Genomic DNA, 19,625 nt, shown 5'->3' with positions numbered 1-19,625 from the left:
ATCACAATCGTGTGATCACTATTTTGCCACTAACACATAACATTGTCATCCACCAAAAATTGTTCAAATGACTTTGGGCATTGATACCCTTTTTCTATAGAACTTACAACCTAAAGGATCCACCAATTTAAATTTCAAGGATATTTTATTAGAAAATAATAATTGATTTTATTTTTGGCAGATGATTGTAGCAGGAAAGCGGAGGGACAGCTGACATCTTCAATTTTTAAATCCGATGATCTTGCGATCCCACAGGATACAATTGAAGGGAATGTCATTACTCCAGATATACCATCATCCCTTAACAGTAAAGATATATTATCTAATCCTATGCAACAGGTCCTGTCTTCTGATTCATTACCGACTACTAAGGAAAATCAAAGTCACAAAATAAGCATTAAAAAACTAACTGCTCCTAAAGCAACAAAGTCATTTTCACGTTCAGTTTATGGAAATAGTTTTCACCTCGAAAAGACTTTTCTTAAACATCAAAAAATTCATACAGCGGAGAAAAGATTTTCTTGTTCCAAGTGTGGGAAATGTTTTAACCAGAAATCAGATCTTGTTAGACACCAGAGAACTCACACAGGGGAGAAGCCATTTTCATGTTCAGAATGTGCGAAATGTTTTAACCAGAAATGGAATCTTGTTAAGCACCGGAGAACTCACACAGGGGAGAAGCCTTTTTCATGTTCAGAATGTGGGAAATATTTTAACCAGAAACAGAATCTTGTTAGTCACCAGAGAACTCACACAGGGGAGAAGCCTTTTTCATGTTCAGAATGTGGGAAATGTTTTAACCAGAAATCAGATTTGGTTAAGCACCAGAGAACTCACACAGGGGAGAAGCCATTTTCCTGTTCAGAATGTGGCAAATGTTTTATCCAGAAATGGAATCTTGTTAAGCACCAGCAAATCCACACAGGGGAGAAGAATTTTTCCTGTTCAGAATGTGGGAAATATTTTAACCAGAAATCAGATCTTGTGATACACCAGAGAATTCACACAGGGGAGAAGCCCTTTTCATGTTCTGAATGTGGGAAATGTTTTAACCATAAATCAGATTGTGTTAAGCACCAGAGAATCCACACAGGGGAGAAGCCTTTTTCATGTTCAGTATGTGGGAAATGTTTTAACCGGAAAGCGCATCTTGATAGCCACCAGAAAACCCACACAGGGAAGAAGCGTTTTTCATGTTCAGAATGTGGGAAATGTTATGTGAAGAAATCATCTCTTCTTAGTCATCAAAGAATTCACACAGGGCAAAAGCCTTTTTCATCTTCTTAATGTGGGAAATGTTTTACACAGAAATCAACTCTCAATAAACATCAGAGACGCGACACAGGGGAGAAGCCTTTTTCATGTTCAGAATGTTGGAAATGTTTAACCAAAAATTATATTTTATTAAAGGGTTAAATGTGTCTGTTTTATTTCAAATACAGTGTTTTATTCTCTGTGTGTGTTTATTTAACCCTATACTTGTAGGTTAAGTTATGACGGTGTGTGGCTAACACCTCTTCATTACTAAACCTAGGGCTTGGTGTCAGCGACATCTAATCCCGTTACACCAGGCAAGAGGTCATTGGGAAGAGCCTGGGCTAAGTGCCAGAATTGGTACTTCAAATATGAATTGCCATTTCTGGGGCAGCTGAGGGCTTGTATTTTTAGCTTAGGAAGGAGGCATTACTCCCAAATGTTCCCTGGTTAATTAATAACAGCTCACAGCTGTTTTGTTAGCCTTTACTGGCTTTTTTACAGGGGGACTTCAGAAAAATATTGATTCAGAGTACCCCTATAAAATTTAACCAGCAAAGGCTAGGCAGACAGCTACAAGTTGTTATTAATAGCCAGGGAAGGGGCCATGGATACTGGGCCCCTTCGAGGGTAATAACATCAGCTTTCAGACACCCCAGAAATGGCGCATCAATAAGATGCTTCAGATCTGGTGCTTAGCATCGGCTCTTCCCACTTGCTCTGGTGCAGTGGCAAGTGGGGTAATAGGGTTGGGGTTATTTGAAATAAAAGTCCACACAGTTTTACTCATTTATTTAAAAATAAAAAACACAGTCATACTCACCTAATGCCTAATCCCAGAAGCCATTGTCACCTGTAAAAAACAAAAATAAAAAACAACCATATCCCTCACCTGTCCAAACTGATAAAATAATCCATACTGACCCACGACGATCTGGATCAGTTGTAGAGCAGTAACATCACCAGTCACTGATGTGACTGCTCTACACGACCGCAGGCTACACACTGACACACGCAGCGTATAGCGCTGAGCTGCCGTCAGAGAGGTCACAGGAGTTCATCAGCTGATAAGCCATGGTGACTAGTGATGAGCGAATATGTTCGAGACCCTATCTCCAAACTTAAGTTCGACACGGATGGGGTACGTTCGGATTCGTGATCAGAAAGGTGAGCAAAATTTGCTAAATACGGGAAAATCGGTAGCGTTCGGCGAATTAAAGTGGTTACATGATTGCGGGGCAACTACAGCGTTTTACAGTTTTGCTAGTGTAGTGAGCTGGCCGGCTCTGGCTGTTCTGTGATAATTGATATAGAGCCTGTTACAGAAGTGATTACACAGGATGATGTTGCCACCTTGTGGCCAGAGTTTGCACCTGCGCAGGGTGTGATGACAGAGAAAAAGACTGAGCCTCCTGTGTCCCGCCCTAGAGAGTCACGTGACCAAAGTGGGAAGCAGGAAAAAGCGCGCGAAGAGTCTGCTGTGGTCTGTGAAAAGAGCCAGGACGGTGTGCAGGCCCTCGTGTGTGGCGCAGGAGAGACTCTCAACGTGATTTCTTCTATCTAACACCATATCCTCGGAGCCTTCCCCAGCTTCTGCACTGCTGAAGGATACAGCTATTACACTCCCTGCTACTGGAGTGTGGACTACATAAGGGGACCCACCAGAGCTTCTATCCGGATCAGAGAGACTGTAAGCGGGACCTCTGGCGAGAGGCCGAAGTATCCCTTCCTTTCTTTCCGCGAATTCTGCTGTTCCTGTTTTTTTTTTCCGGCTGGGACGCCCTCCTGCAAAGACAGACAGGCCTGCGACGGGGGACACATCCTTCTGGAGTAAAGGACTGGTAACGTGTGAGTAGGGACAGTGAGGGTCAGCTTATCAGTACACGTTATTACTGTGCATATTTACGGTTGTCATTTATTGTTTTTCTTTGCTGTGTTAAAAATGTATACGAGTAAAGATACGGTTATCAAGATAGAGTCTGTGTGTGGGGATCTTGCTGGGCCAGATCATAGATACCAATGCGCGGCCTTGCCCGCGGTCACTTCACTAGCATAGTGCTTGTGTATGATGAGCGGGGACACGTGGTAGATGAGTGGGGGGGCTGGTGATAGCTCAGAACAGGCCAGATCAGCAGCACTCTTTTTTTTTTCTTCCTGTAGGTGGTAACTTAAGTCAGAAAAGCGCGGCTAGCCTACCAGAGCGCAGGAAGCATCCAGAGTGTCCCAGACTCAAGGACTACAATTGGCTGCTGAAATCACATGTCCTCTCTATATAAAAACCGGCCATGTTCCCTCAGCGCCATTTTATGCATATCACTAAAGGAGATAGACACTGCTGAGTGTGCTCTGTCCTGTGTAATGAGAGATATTAGCTAGATATATGGGCGCTTCTGTGGAAGTCAGATAGTGTAGATAAGTCCTGTGCTGTGTACCTGTTCAATCGACCTTGCAGACCTTTTTTTTTGGTTTTGTGCAATTACTGAGATTCTGACAGAAAGAGCAGGGCCTATGGCATAGAACAGTGTTGTGCACCGGTTGTACTGTCTGAGCTCCATGCAGAACTTCAATCTATTTTTGCACTTGCTAATGTGATAAAGCAAGCTAGCCGTTGGCCACTTTTTGTTTTAGTGGGGTTGAAATTCAGCTATCTGCAGAGCTCGTCAGTTCAGAGTACAAAAACCTTTATTTTTTCATTTGCTAATGTGAGAGTGCAAGCCGTGTTAGCCCAATTTGACACTTTTTTTGGTGGGTGAAATTCAGCTGTTTTCAAAGTAAAAAAATAGATTTTTTCTGTTGCTAGACCACAGTCCACCAAAGATTTTTTTGTGTGGCAAACGTCATACACTTTGCTATACGTCAGCTACTATGTTATTGGCGGTGAACTTCAGCTGTTTTCACAGTAAAAAAAAATATTTTTTCTGTTGCTAGCCACAGTCCACCAACGATTTTTTTGTGTCGCAGACGTGTTACACTCTGCTATAAGCCAACTAGTCCTTTAGTGGCTGTGAAATTCAGCTGTATGCAGAGCTTATGCAAAGTAAATAAATCTATTTTTTTCTGTGAATAACGTGATAAAGCAGGCTGGATCCCAGTTTGAAATATCTTGGAGCATATATTCTATGTTATACAGGCCTCATCCACAGTCAAAAAATACTTTCTTCGATTCCTAATGTCATACAGCATGGGATAACTCAGTTTGAATTAGTTTGGAGAATATCTCGTATGTTATACAGGCCTCATCCACAATAAAAAAATACTTTCTTCTGTTACGAATGTGATACAGTAGGGGACATCTCAGTTTGAAATTGTTTGTAGCATATCTCCTATGTTATACAGGCCTCATCCACACTAAATAAATACTTTCTTCTGTTACTAACTAATCATGCACTAGGGGACATCTCAAGGTGCCAAGGGAGGGTGGATCACTGCGAGGGGGGTTGGGGATACCAGGAAAATTATTAGTGAAAGTGTTAGTGAAGGCGAGGAACAAATGGAAGAGGAAGAGGTGATAGGCGAGCAACAGTCACAACATGAAAAGAATAATCATCCCCTCTCTGTTCGTGTTTGGCGGGCGGGGACGGAGGAAACAAGCATCAGAATTACCCAGCTACCAACACAGCATGGGCTTGAACCTCAGGAAAGAGGCCGACATATGAGTGCGTTCTTGCTGCACTATCTGCAACATGATCCCCTTATACAGTCATGGCCAAAAGTTTTGAGAATGACACCAAATTTATATTTTCACATGATCTGCCGGCCTCTGGTTTTTATTAGTGTTTGTCTGATGTTTATATCACATACAGAAATATAATTGCAATCATATTATGAGTACCAATAGGTTATATTGACAGTTAGAATGAGTTAATGCAGCAAGTCAATATTTGCAGTGTTGCCCCTTCTTCTTCAAGACCTCTGTAATTCTCCCTGGCATGCTCTCAATCAACTTTTGGACCAAATCCTGACTGATAGCAGTCCATTCTTGCATAATCAATGCTTGCATTTTGCCAGAATTTGTTGGTTTTTGTTTGTCCACCCGTCTCTTGATGATTGACCACAAGTTCTCAATGGGATTAAGATCTGGGGAGTTTCCAGGCCATGAACCCAAAATCTCTATGTTTTGTTCCATGAGCCATTTAGTTATCACCTTTGCTTTATGGCAAGGTGCTCCATCATGCTGGAAAAGGCATTGTTGGGCGCCAAACTGCTCTTGGACGGTTGGGAGAAGTTGCTCTTGGAGGACATTCTGGTACCATTCTTAATTCATGGCTGTGTTTTTAGGCAAGACTGTGAGTGAGCCGATTCCCTTGGCTGAGAAGCAACCCCACACATGAATGGTTTCAGGATGCTTTACAGTTGGCATGAGACAAGACTGGTGGTAGCGCTCACCTCTTCTTCTCCGAATAAGCTGTTTTCCAGATGTCCCAAACAATTGAAAAGGGGATTCATCAGAGAAAATGACTTTACCCCAGTCCTCAGCAGTCCACTCCCTGTACCTTTTGCAGAATATCAGTCGGTCCCTGATGTTTTTTCTGGAGAGAAGTGGCTTCTTTGCTGCCCTCCTTGAAACCAGCCCTTGCTCAAAGAGTCTCCGCCTCACAGTACGTGCAGAAGCACTCACACCAGCCTGCTGCCATTCCTGAGCAAGCTCGGCACTGCTGGTAGTCCGATCCCGCAGCTGAAACAGTTTTAAGATACGGTCCTGGCGCTTGCTGGTCTTTCTTGGGCGCCCTGGAGCCTTTTTGACAACAATGGAAGCTCTCTCCTTGAAGTTCTTGATGATGCGATAGATTATTGACTGAGGTGCAATCTTTGTAGCTGCGATACTCTTCCCTGTTAGGCCATTTTTGTGCAGTGCAATGATGGCTGCACATGTTTCTTTAGAGATAACCATGGTTAACTGAAGAGAAACAATGATACCAAGAACCAGCCTCCTTTTAAAGTGTCCAGTGATGTCATTCTTACTTAATCATGACTGACTGATCGCCAGCCCTTTCCTCATCAACACCCACACCTGTGTTAATGGATCAATCACTAAAACGATGTTAGCTGCTCCTTTTAAGGCAGGACTGCAATGATGTTGAAATGTGTTTTGGGGGTTAAAGTTCATTTTCTGGGCAAATATTGACTTTGCAAGTACAGTAATTGCTGTTAAGCTGATCACTCTTTGACATTCAGGAGTATATGCAAATTGCCATTACAAAAAATGAAGCAGTAAACTTTGGAAAAATTACTATTTGTCTCATTCTCAATACTTTTGGCCATGACTGTAGTTATGATTCAAAATAGTGCTGACGACTGTTTTGCCACTTTGTTAGATCCACGTTATAACAGTAAAGTTTGCCAGATGCTTCCTGCCCTGGAAAGGGACCCGCGAATGCTGGAGTATCGAAACACGTTTTTACACAACCTCAAGATAGGTTTTCCCCAAGCCAGCAGTGAGGCACACAGAGTTCATCGCAGCTCTATGTAGCATCGGCGTCTCTGCCTCCTGCCAGGCAGAGACGCCGTCCCTCTCACCGCTGTGCTCCCCGCCCGGCGTCCTCCAGATCTCCTCTTCCTGCTGCTGCCGACGCGTGCAGCTTCCCGGGCACTCTGCTTGGGGCGCGCGCACGCTCCCTCCCTCTTAAAGGGGCCGCGCGCGCCGTCCTAAGGAGTCCCCGGCCAATTGCCGGAGGTCCTCCCATATATAAGGCACCTCCTCCAAAATGGAGGTACCTGAGCAATAGTTGTTGCACAGTGTACTTACCTCTGCTTCAGCCCTCAGGTCCCGCTGCTAGCCTGACTACTTGTCCTGCCCGCCAGCCTGATGTCCAGTCCGCCAGCCTGACTACTCTCCAGCCCGACAGTCTGTCTTCCGTTCAGTCCGCCAGTCTGTCTATGGGCTTTGCCCGCCTGCTTACCTGGAAGCACCTGCCCGCTACCTGCCGTGCCTACCTGGAGGCTCCTGCTCGCTACCTGCCGTGCCTACCTGGAGGCTCCTGCCCGTCACTTGCCGTGGCCACCTGACAGCCTACTTAGAGGCTCCTGCCTGTCACCTGCCATGACCACCTGACAGCCTACCTAGAGGCTCCCGCCTTTCGCCTGCCGTGTCTGCCAGTCCATCCACCTGGATCACTCGTCAGCCTGCCTGCTCTGCCCATCTGCAATACCGGTCAGCCCCTGCCATCTGTACCGTGGGAGTCACCTGCTCCCTTACAAGGTCGTCCCCAGAGTAGCACCTGGTCCCTCTGCTCGGACCCTCCCTGGTCACGGAGTCGATTGAGCCGCCGTACAACCTAGGTCGCTCCGAGTTGATACCTAGTTACACCCCTCTGGGTCCCTCCTTGCACCGCAGCACAGAGATTCCACCATCCGGATCCGTAACAGTTTGCCCTGGCCATGGAACTCGGTGGCCCCCAAGCTCCTTCGCTCTCTGACCTGTACCAGGAGGTTCCTCGTCAGAGATCCCAACAGGAAACCATCCTAAACTTCCTGCAGAATGTCAACTCCCGCCTGGACACGCTGTCTGTCCCACCTGTGTCCGCCCCGAGTCGTGCGACTCCCGCTCCGGCAGCGCCGCTGCCCACCAATACCACGGCATGCAACCCAGGTCCCCGGCTTTCTGCACCTCCTCATTTTGGAGGTGACCCTGTCTCATGTCGGGGCTTTCTGAACCAGTGCACTCTGCACTTTGAACTTTTGGCACATCAGTTTCCCTCCGACCGGGCCAAGGTGGCGTTCATCATGTCTCACCTCACCGGAGAAGCACTGGCATGGCTAAATCCCCTGTGGGAGAGAGGGGATCCCCTGGTGTCCGATCTATCATCTTTCCTCGCTGCTTTCCGGAGAGTCTTTGATGAACCGGGATGAAAATCCTCTTCTGCCTCCTCTCTGCTACGTCTCCGCCAAGGGAGTCTCACCGTGGGGCAATATGCCATACGGTTCCCTACCCTCACTTCTGAGCTTGCCTGGGACAATGAGGCTCTGGTGTCCGTCTTCTGGGAGGGTCTTTCCAGGCGGATTAAGGACGAGTTAGCCGGTCGGGACATTCCTACCACCCTGGATGACCTGGTGTCACTAGCTACCCGGATTGACATCCGTTTCCAAGAACGTACCAAGAAGGTTGCCCGGGAGAGAAGATTTCCTCATCTTGCTCCTGTTTTTCAGAAACCGGCTTCACAACCAGCAATTACCTGGGCACGCTCGCCCGAACCTATGCAGATTGACCAGACCAAGATGGTCAAGTCTCGCCTAGAAACTCGCCGAACCGAGGGAGGCTGTTTCTACTGTGGCAGTAAGAAGCACTTCATCCGTTCCTGCCCGGTGAAGCCGGGAAACTCCAGTGTCTAGGTCCGCTCGGAGAGGTCGTCCTAGGCAAAAGTAAATCCTCTCCATCCCTGACTTTGTCTGTCTCTATCTCTTGGGGAGAGAACCTCTACTTTGAAATTGCACATCTGGATTCCGGAGCTGCTGGGAACCTCATTTCCCAGTCCCTGGTAGAGAGATATCAGATTCCCACCAAACCCCTGGCTGAACCATTGGCAGTCGCCTCCGTGGATGGAAGACTCCTTCCGGTGACCATCCTGATCGTCACAGAACCTATAACCCTGTAGGTGGGAATGCTGCACTCTGAGAGGATCTCTTTCCATGTGCTTTCTGGACTCTCTCACTCCCTATTGCCAGGTCTACCCTGGCTTCAGAGACATGAACCCTTGCTGAATTGGCTATCCGGTGAAGTACTCCTTTGGGGGCAGGATTGCCATAAGACCTGCCTGGTCCCGGTCCGCCCGGTTCATCCTCCACCCACCCCGGCTAATCTACCCGGTTTACCGGCACCTTACTGGTCCTATGCAGATGTCTTCGACAAAAAGGAAGCAGAGACACTGCCACCTCATAGGCCATATGATTGCCCGATCAACCTGGTACCCGGTGCCACTCCACCCCGTGGGCGTATTTACCTGTTGTCGTCGGCATAAACCCGGGCCATGTTGGAGTACATTGAGAAGAATTTGGCTAGGGGATTCATCCGGCAATCTACCTCCCCGGCTGGAGCCGGATTCTTCTAAGTCAAGAAGAAGGATGATTCACTACGCCCCTGTATTGACTATAGAGGACTCAACCAAATCACGGTCAAAAACAAATACCCCCTGCCGCTCATTTCCTAGTTGTTTGTCCGCCTTAAGGGCGCTAGGATCTTTACCAAGCTAGATCTATGTGGGGCGTATAACCTGGTCCGGATCCGTCAAGGAGACGAGTGGAAGGCGGCATTCAATACCCGGGACGGTCACTATGAATACCGTGTGATGCCCTTCGGTCTCTGCAATGCTCCCGCCGTCTTCCAAGAATTAGTCAATGACATCTTCCGTGACCTTCTATACTCCTGCATGGTGGTGTACCTGGACGACATCTTGGTCTTCTCTCCGGACCTTCCCACACACTGGAGGGATGTTCGTCAGGTCCTGCTTAGGCTTAGGCAGAATCACCTCTATGCCAAATTTGAGAAGTGCCTCTTCGAGCAGACCTCCCTTCCGTTCCTGGGCTATATTATCTCCCAGACAGGTCTTTGAATGGACCCCGAGAAGCTCTCTGCTGTCTTAAAGTGGCCCCGTCCGGAGGGGTTGAAGGCGATTCAGCGATTTCTGGGCTTCGCCAACTACTACCGTCTCTTCATCCCGCACTTCTCTTCCCGGACTGCTCCCATCTCTGCGCTCACCCGTAAGGGAGCAAATCCCAAGGAATGGCCGCTGAAGCCGAGGAGGCCTTCCTTTCTTTAAAGCAAGCCTTCTCCTCTGCCCCAGTGCTGCACCGTCCGGACTGCAACAAACAGGTCAGTCCCTGCCATCTGTACCGTGGGAGTCACCTGCTCCCTTACAAGGTCGTCCCCAGAGTAGCACCTGGTCCCTCTGCTCGGACCCTCCCTGGACACGGAGTCGATTGAGCCGCCATACGACCTAGGTCGCTCCGAGTTGATACCTAGTTACGCCCCTCTGGGTCCCTCCTTGCACCGCAGCACAGAGGTTTCACCATCCGGATCCGTAACACTCTACACTTCCAACCTCCGGCTCGTCAATTCATCGACTCCAAAATATTAGCAGCTGCAGTAGTGTAAGTGACAGAAGCAATTTCTGTGAGTCCTTTCACACATTTTTTAGACCAGCTCGTGCACCTGCACAACAGAATACAAGTCTGACATGTGGTGAATGACTGGAGAGGATTGTGCACCTCTGATTGAGTCTCCATCTGCTGGGTTGACTGTAGTGGAAGAGGCTTTGATTCCTAATTCTACAATTTCTACTGTACTGAAATTAATGCCACTTTGCTGGTGTTTGCCATTAATTTTTGGAAATGTGGAGAATCCTGATTGGGTCTCCATCTATTGGGTTTGGCTGTAGTGGAAGAGGTTTCTGTCTCCATTAAACTACTTCTACTCTAGTTAAATTGATGCCACTTTGTTGGTGTTAGGCCCTAATTTAGGGAAATGTTAACACCTGGTTAGGTCTCCATCTCCTGGGTTGGTCGTAGTGGAAGAGGTTTTGGTCTCCATCTATTTGCATAGTTATATTGTAGTGAAATTAATTATTTGGTGCAGATATTGTTCTCCACAAAGGGGTACACAAACATGATTAAATTAAAATTGTTTTTTAATAAACAACCATCAGCCGCCCCATCAAACGTATCTGCTGCTTTTTCTTCCTCCTTTGTTACCGTGCCAAGTATTGTCATGCAGGTCTCTGACCGCAGAACCTACGGTTGCATACTCGCTCCAATCAGGCTGAGTGAGAGCCCGTCAGCTGTAACAGAAGCTGACATGCCTGCTGTGTTTGTTTCACTGAGCGCACCACATGTTTCTCAATCCACCGTAACATCTCTGCCTGCACCTCACTCACGGTCTAGCAGTTTGTCCGTATCACCGGATTCCGCCCTCTGTCAGCACTGCAGCCAGCCCTCGGTCCCGCAGTTGTGGTCACGTAAAAGATTGTTTACTCCTACACATGACAAAGCTAAGAGGTTGAACTCCACCATCTCCAATCTGTAGGCCATGGAAATGGAGGTCTTAGGCCCTACTGGGTTGGCTGTAGTGGAAGCAGTGTCGATCCCCATTATACTACTTAAATTCTAGTGAAATTAATGCCACTTTGCGGGGGTCTGCCACTAATTTTTGGAAATGTGGAGAATCCTAATTGGGTCTCCATCTATTGGGTTTGGCTGTAGTGGAAGAGGTTTCTTTATCCACTAAACTACTTCTACTCTGGTGAAATTGATGCCATTTTGGTGGTGTTAGGCCCTAATTTAGGGAAATGTAAACACTTCTGATTGAGTCTCCATCTACTGGGTTGACTTTAGGGGAAGACATGTCATTCCTAATTTCTACTGTAATGAAATTGATGCCACTTTGCTGGTGTCTGCCACTAATTTTTGCAAATGTGGGGAATCCTGATTGGGTCTCCGTCTATTGAGTTTGGCTGTAGTGGAGGAGTTGTCAGTCACAATTATACTAGTTCTACTCTAGTGAAATTAATTCTTTGGTGCAGATATTTTTGTCACAGGCGTACACAAGATATAATCGAAATTGGTTTTCTTAGTACCATGGTATATAAAGCAGGCTATATTTAATCTTTTAATTTTTCGGTGCTGATCTTGTTCTCCATACCGGGGTTCACATTAGTAATGAGAGAGCACTAAATGTGCTCAACTTTGTGGTTCAGCGGTTTCTCAAAACCTACTCAGATCTGCCAGAGCCGCTTGTGTGTGTGCCCATTTCAAAAAGTCAGCTATAGCTTCCGCCACCCTGGCAGTGCTTCAGCAGCATATGCAGTTTCCAGCTCACCTATTGTTGTGCGATGTCACCACATGTTGGAAATCAACATTGCAGATGTTGGGAAGGATTTGTGAGCAGCAGATGGCAGTTGTTGAGTACCAGTTTCAACACCCCCATCAGCATTCAGGTCAGCCTCCGCACATAAGAACTGATGAGTGGGCATGGATGTCTGATATATGTGCCGTCCTCCAAAACTTTGAGGGCTCCACCAGAATGGTGAGCGGCGATGACGCCATAATTAGTGTCACCATCCCGCTTCTCTGTCTACTGAAACGCTCAGTTCTCACAGTTAAAGAGGAGGCATTGCATGCGGAGCAAGGAACTATGCAGCCCAGCCTCATCCCATCTCACTGCAGATTGGGCGATAATGAGGAGGAGGATGAGGAGTAGAACATGAACAGTTGTCCTTTTGGGGAGGACTGAGATCTCTTGGCTGGCTTGAAAGTCTTGATACCCCTCTTTCAGTCTGTGGGAAAGCTGTATGAGTTTCGTTTAATGACCTTCAGAGACCTAAACCGTGGCTTTGCTTATGCACGTTATTTTTCAAATTGCATTGCTGATCAGGCCATTGTCCAACTCTGTAGTGATTAAATTCAAGGCGTAAAGATAGATCTTTGTCTGTGACTAAGTACCACCGAGAACCGAGAAGTGTGAGCTGATGTTGGAAGGGCTGCCATTGCTTATGCAACAAGCTGCATTAGAGGACTTCCTGGGAGAAATGACAGCCGGAGTACATACGGTTTCCCTCCCTCTATGCCAGTCCTTTCACCGAGCTCCGTACCGTCCCTGGCCACATTCACTTGTCCACGTGTTTGTGGTTAGGCAGTCCTTCCCAGTAAGTTCACAGGGTAGGGCACGGGTAATCTTCAGGGACCCGTGCTTGTGGGAGGCAGGGATGACACCAGAAGAAATAGTGGCGGCTGGGGACCGAGTATAGAGACCCTGCCGCTGCCACCATGAGGTTGTGAAAAGCTTCCGCCTCCACGATCCTAAAAGACAACATTTCAAGTGCAAGCAGCTGTCCAGAAATGTGGCAGTTTAGTATTGCGGCCTGTGGGTTGGTGGGTGGCTGGCTGGCTGCATACTTGCGCTTGCATTCCAAGTAACAGAAAACTAAGGAGATGGATGGCCTCATCATCATCACAACCTGAAAGGTTTGCGCTATGAACTCTCCCGATGGAGAAGTCAGGGCCCACCGGAGGATTCTCCAGTTCTCTGGTGGGCCCATCCAACCCTGCAGAGAAGCAACCCTGGCTAAGAAAAGTGTATGGGAAGGTTCCTGGCCTCTATGGCTGCTTTTTAACTGTGGACTGGCTCCAGCAACCCATAAGATTGCAATCTATAAGATCCCTTCACTGGCTCCCAATTGTACAGTGTATCCAGTTCAAACTACTAACACTGCCGTACAAAGCCATCCATAACCTTACTTTTTCGTACATCTCTGAACTAATCTAAAGATATCTTCCCTTCCGTAATCTCTGGTTCTCCCAAGACCCCCTTCTTTCCACACTTATTTGTTCCTCACCCAATCACCTCCAATACTTCTACCAAATATCCCCCATCCTCTGGAATTCTGTGCCTCAACACGTCCGATTAGCCACCACATTCGGATCCTTCAGACACAACCTGAAAACCCATCTCTTCAAGACAGCCTGCCATTGCCTCACTGCCACCTCACCTCAACACCACCGGAGCTAATGCAACTCCACGACCTACTATCTCCTTCCCCACCATCCTGTAGAAAGTAAGGCCGCAAGTGCAGAGTCTATAAGACTTGAGATGCAATATGGCACCTTGGCAAAGCCCAGTTATGTTCTCCCTCTGATATCTAACAATAACAAACAGGTCATGCTGGAGAAACTTGCACCTACTGCCACTCAGTGTCTTCATGCTCCTTTGTGAGAAACTAATGTCTGCTCAGCCAGTCTACCAAATAAAATTCCTGCGGTACGGAAATTGTGGATGGCTTTGCTTCTGGTACTGGGTGCTAATACTAAACCATGGCATGCCATTCACTGGATATTCCTGGCTGGTTGGAGACAAGCTCATTCCCACAGAAAAGTGCCAGCAAGCTAAGGAGATGGTGGCCTCTATCATCATGAAGGAGTTTGCTCGTTGTCCAGTAGTCTGGCTTTTATACTAAAGATCCTGCTCATTTTTATAGTTTTAAGTGAGCACGCAGAGACCGTGGTTTCTGCAGCAGGGCATCCAGGCCGGGATAGTGGCGGAGAAATTGCTGTTCCATCAGGTTGAGGATGCGAGCCATGGAAGGCACTTGTCTGAGATTGCCCCAGTGTAGGGCCGCCACCGGGTGTACACAGTTATCGCACACGGCCTTCCCTTGCTCCAGGTTCTGTGGAAAAGGCTTTTGCTCAAACTCGGCCTGGAGAGCTGTGCACAACTCTTCAGCTGTATGACTGCGATCTCCAAGGCATATTAATTTTAACACTGCCTGATTGCGGTGAGACCTGGCTGCGCACTACGGAGATGGGAGGGGATTCTCTCTGCACTGTTGGAACATGTGCCTCAGTAAAGCAGAGGTTGAGGATGCAGGTCGAGGCCCTAGAGGAGATGGAGGATGCAGAAGCACTGGAGGAAGTGTTAGATACAGAGGTTTGTCCCGCAAGCCTTGGGGATTCCAACACTTGCTGTCTAGTGACACCTTGGTGTCTAGTGGTTTAGTTCTCCATCCCCCAGTGTGTAGTGGTTTAGTTCTCAAACTCTAGCTGTTTAGTAGGTTAGTTTTCCAACCCCTGTTTTCTATTAGTTTAGTTCTCCATGTTCTGGTGTGTATTTGTTTCATTCCCCAACCTTAGCTGTTTAGTAGTTTAGTTGTCCAACCCCTGTTGTATATTAGTTTAGTTCTCCATGTTCTGGTGTGTATTTATTTCTCCAACCCATCCATGCCCACCCCCAGGGGTTAACTTCTGGTGACAAGGGATGGGATTCTTCTCGGACCCTGCTTCGTCCGGGCCCGGACTGAAAAAAATTTGGACATTGCTACACATGCTTTCCCCTTCTTTAGTCTGTCAAGCTTTGGATCAGGCCTCTGATGCCCCGGAATACAATGTGTGAACAGCTCTGCAGACCTGCCCATCTGTGCTTCCCCACAGTCAGTTGGCCGATTGGAGAGTGGTTGAGGATGCGAGCCATGCAAGGCACGTGTCTGAGGTTGCCCCGCAGTAGGGCCTCCACTGGGTTTGTGCCGTTATCGCACACGGCCTTCCCTTGCTCCAGGTTCTGTGGAGACAGCCATTGCTCAAACTCGGCCTGGATAGCTGTGCACAACTCTTCAGCTGTATGACTGCGATCTCCAAGGCATATTAATTTTAACACTGACTGATTGCGGTGAGACCTGGCTGCGCACTACAGAGATGGGGGATTCTCTCTGCACTGTTGGAACATGTGTCTTAGTAAGACAGAGGTTGAGGGTGCAGGTGGAGGCCCTAGAGGAGATGGAGGATGCAGAAGCACTAGAGTAAGTATTAGATACAGAGGTTTGTCCCGCAAGCCTTGGGGATTCCAACACTTGCTGTCTAGTGACACCTTGGTGTCTAGTGGTTTAGTTCTCCATCCCCTAGTGTGTAGTGGTTTAGTTCTCCAACTCTAGCTGTTTAGTAGATTAGTTTTCCAACCCATGTTGTCTTATTAGTTTAGTTCTCCAACCCCTGTTTTCTATTAGTTTAGTTCTCCATGTTTTGGTGAGTATTTGTTTCATTCTCCAATCTTAGCTGTTTAGTAGTTTAGTTCTCCAACCCCTTTTGTCTTATTAGTTTAGTTCTTCAACCCCTGTTTTCTATTAGTTTAGTTCTCCATGTTCTGGTGTGTATTTGTTTCATTCTCCAACCTTAGCTGTTTAGTTCTCTAACCTCTGTTGTATATTAGTTTAGTACTCCATGTTCTGGTGTGTATTTATTTATTTCTCCAACCCATCCATGCCCGACTCCAGGGGTTAACATCTGGCGACGAGGGTTTGGATTCTTCTCGGACCCTACTTCGTCTGGGCCCGGATCAACTGAAAAAAAATTTGGACATCGCTACACATGCTTTCCCCTTCTTGAGTCTGTGAAGCTTTGGATCAGACTTCTGATGCCCTGGAATAGAATATGTGAACAGCTCTACACACTTACCCATCTGTGCTTCCCCACAGTCAGTTGACCGGTTGGAGAGTTGTGGGTGAAAACAAGGGTAATTGGGGTGGCACCTCTGAGGACTGTACTGTGTATGATATTAAGATGGAGGAAGAGGAGCAGAGGCCACTTGATGCAATGCTTGTCATCTACTGGAGAACATGTTCTTCCTGCCCCTCATCTACAAGGCGTACTGCTGTGCGACTGCCAAAGAAAGGGAGTGGAGTGCAGTAAGAGAAGTTTTCAAAATGCTGCACAATTGCTCACTGCAGCAAAACAAACCTACTTCTCATCTCTCATATTATACGTGTCTCGCAACCCTAAACAGCTATTCAATGCTTTCAAGTCCCTCCTCTGTCTCTCATCTCAGCTGAAGACTTAGCCTCATTCTTCAAGCAGAAGATTGACAACATAGGGCAAAGCTTTTGCTTAAAGTCCCAACAGCTCCTTCTCTCTCATAACGACTCAACTCTCCTCCTCCAAAACCAGCTTCTCCTCTATCACGGAAGATCATCTTTACTCTCCAAATCACATCTCACCACCTGTGAACTTGATCTAATACCATCCCACCTCATTCCAAACCGTACCACAGTCTTCATCCCAAGCCTAAACCTCCTCTTCTACCTGTCAGTAACAACTGGCGTCTTCCCCTCATGATTCAAACGTACCTCAATCACACCCATCCTCCAAAAGCCCACCCTTGACCCATCCTATGTTTGGCTATTGCCCCATCTCACTTCTCCCCTATGCCTCCAAACTACTGGATCAACACATGTATTTTGAACTGTCCTCCCACCTCTCCTCCTGCTCCCTCTTTGACCGCTTACAATCAGGTTTCCGACCTCACCATTCCACTGAAACTGCCCTGACTAAAGTCACCAACGGCCTACTAACTGCCAAATCCAAGCCAGACTACTCTGTCTTCCTCCTCCTAGACCTGTCATCTGCCTTCGACAAAGTAGACCATGCGCTCTTATTACAGACTCTCATCTCTCGGCATCACAGACTTGGCCCTGTCTTGGATCTTTTCATACCTAAACGACAGGACATTCAGTGTCTCCCACTCACACACCACCTCCTCACCCCCTATGTGTCGGTGTCCCCTAAGGTTCAGTTGTAGAACCCAGGCTCTTATCCATCTACACCTGCGGCCTGGGACAGCTCATGGTCTCACTGCTTTCAGTATCACCTCTATATTGATGACACACAGATCTACCTCTCTAGACCTGATGTCACCTCCTCACTAACCAGAATCCCACAATGTGTGTCCTGTATTTCATCTTTCTTCTCTGCTAGATTTGTAAAAATTAACATGGATAAAACAGAATGCATCATCTTTCCACAATCTCATTCAACCCCCCAACTCACCTATCCATCAAAGTGAATGACTGCCCACTCTCCCAAGTTCCCGCAAGGTTGACTCTGATCTGTCCTTCAAACGTCAGATCCAAACCCTTTCCACTTGCTGCTGACTCCAACCCCAAAGTATCTCGGGGATCCGCACATTCCTCAACCATGAATGTAGAAAAACACCAGTGCACGCCCTCGTCATCTCCCGCCTCGACTACTACAAGTTCCTGCTCAGTGGCCTCCCTTCTACCACTCTCACACCCCTCCTATCTATCCTAAACTGTGCTCACCGATTAATCCACCTGTCACCCCACTATTCTCAGGCTTCTCCTGTCTGTCAATCCCTACGCTGGCTCCCTGTTACCAAGAGACCCCAGTTGAAAAGCCTAACTTTGGCATACCAAGTCATCGAAAACCTGTCTCCTCCATACATGTGACCTAGTCTCCCTGTGTGACCTAGTCTCCCTGTACTACTTATCTGCATGTGGGTGCTGAAAAGAAGAAGAAAACGATCAAATGGTCCATCATAGTGAAAAAGATGAAAAAACTTTATTATAAATACTGCACAGGGTGTATGGGGAGGAGGGGAGAAAAATACATACATATACCGTACAGACCAAAAGTTTGGACACACCTTCTCATTTAAAAATTTTTCTGTATTTTCATGACGTTGAAAATTGTACATTCACACTGAAGGCATCAAAACTATGAATTAACACATGTGGAATTATATACTTAACAAAAAAGTGTGAAACAACTGAAAATATGTCTTATATTCTAGGTTCTTCAAAGAAGCCACCTTTTGCTTTGATGACTGCTTTGAACACCCTTGGCATTCTCTTGATGAGCTTCAAGAGGTAGTCACCGGAAATGGTTTTCACTTCACAGGTGTGCCCTGTCAGGTTTAATAAGTGGCATTTCTTGCCTTATAAATGGGGTTGGGACCATCAGTTGTGTTGTGCAGAAGTCTGGTGGATACACAGCTGACAGTCCTACTGAATAGACTGTTAGCTGCTTTTTTCTTGCCATAATACAAATTCTAAGTAAAGAAAAACGAGTGGCCATCATTACTTTAAGAAATGAAGGTCAGTCCGTCCGAAAAATTGGGAAAACTTTGAAAGTGTCCCCAAGTGCAGTTGCAAAAACCATCAAGCGCTACAAAGAAACTGGCTCACATGAGGACCGCCCCAGGAAAGGAAGAACAAGAGTCACCTCTGCTTCTGAGGATAAGTTTATCCGAGTCACCAGGCTCAGAAATCGCAGGTTAACAGCAGCTCAGATTAGAGACCAGGTCAATGCCACACAGAGTTCCAGCAGCAGACACATCTCTTCAACAACTGTTAAGAGGAGACTTTGTGAGGCAGGCCTTCATGGTAAAATAGCTGCTAGGAAACCACTGCTAAGGACAGGCAACAAGCAGAAGATACTTGTTTGGGCTAAAGAACACAAGGAATGGACATTAGATCAGTGGAAATCTGTGCTTTGGTCTGATGAGTCCAAATTTGAGATCTTTGGTTCCAACCACCGTGTCTTTGTGCGACGCAGAAAAGGTGAACAGATGGACTCTACATGCCTGGTTCCCACTGTGAAGCATGGAGGAGGAGGTTTGATGGTGTGGGGGTGCTTTGCTGGTGAAACTGTTGGGGATTTATTTCAAATTGAAGGCATACTGAACCAGCATGGCTACCACAGCATCTTGCAGCGGCATGCTATTCCATCCGGTTTGCGTTTAGTTGGACCATCATTTATTTTTCAACAGGACAATGACCCCAAACACACCTCCAGGCTGTGTAAGGGCTATTTGACCAAGGAGGAGAGTGATGGGGTGCTACGCCACAGTCACCAGACCTGAACCCAATCGAGATGGTTTGGGTTGAGCTGGACCGCAGAGTGAAGGTAAAATGGCCAACAAGTGCTAAGCATATCTGGGAACTTCTTCAAGATTGTTGGAAGACAATTTCCGGTGACTACCACTTGAAGCTCATCAAGAGAATGCCAAGAGTGTGCAAAGCAGTCATCAAAGCAAAAGGTGGCTACTTTGAAGAACCTAGAATATAAGACATATTTTCAGTTGTTTCACACTTTTTTGTTAA

The 19,625-nt window shown here is 47.0% G+C and overlaps 1 protein-coding gene across 1 annotated transcript in view; it reads left to right on the top strand.

Annotated features, from left to right (window-relative positions):
- Positions 1-19,625, top strand: part of LOC141270836 (uncharacterized) — a 175,387-nt gene that overhangs the window by 11,452 nt on the left and 144,310 nt on the right. Inside the window, exon 8 of the mRNA XM_073680937.1 lies at positions 182-1,262. Within this exon, the coding sequence (XP_073537038.1) occupies positions 182-1,262 (1,081 nt within the window). The remainder of the gene's footprint in view (positions 1-181; positions 1,263-19,625) is intronic.

Source organism: Phyllobates terribilis, unplaced genomic scaffold (genome assembly GCF_046119375.1).
Source record: "Phyllobates terribilis strain yellow unplaced genomic scaffold, ASM4611937v1 Scaffold_5__5_contigs__length_657084704, whole genome shotgun sequence".
NCBI lineage: Eukaryota > Metazoa > Chordata > Amphibia > Anura > Dendrobatidae > Phyllobates > Phyllobates terribilis.
The sequence above is the reverse complement of the archived record's forward strand: the minus strand, read 5'-3'. Positions and strand labels throughout refer to the sequence as shown.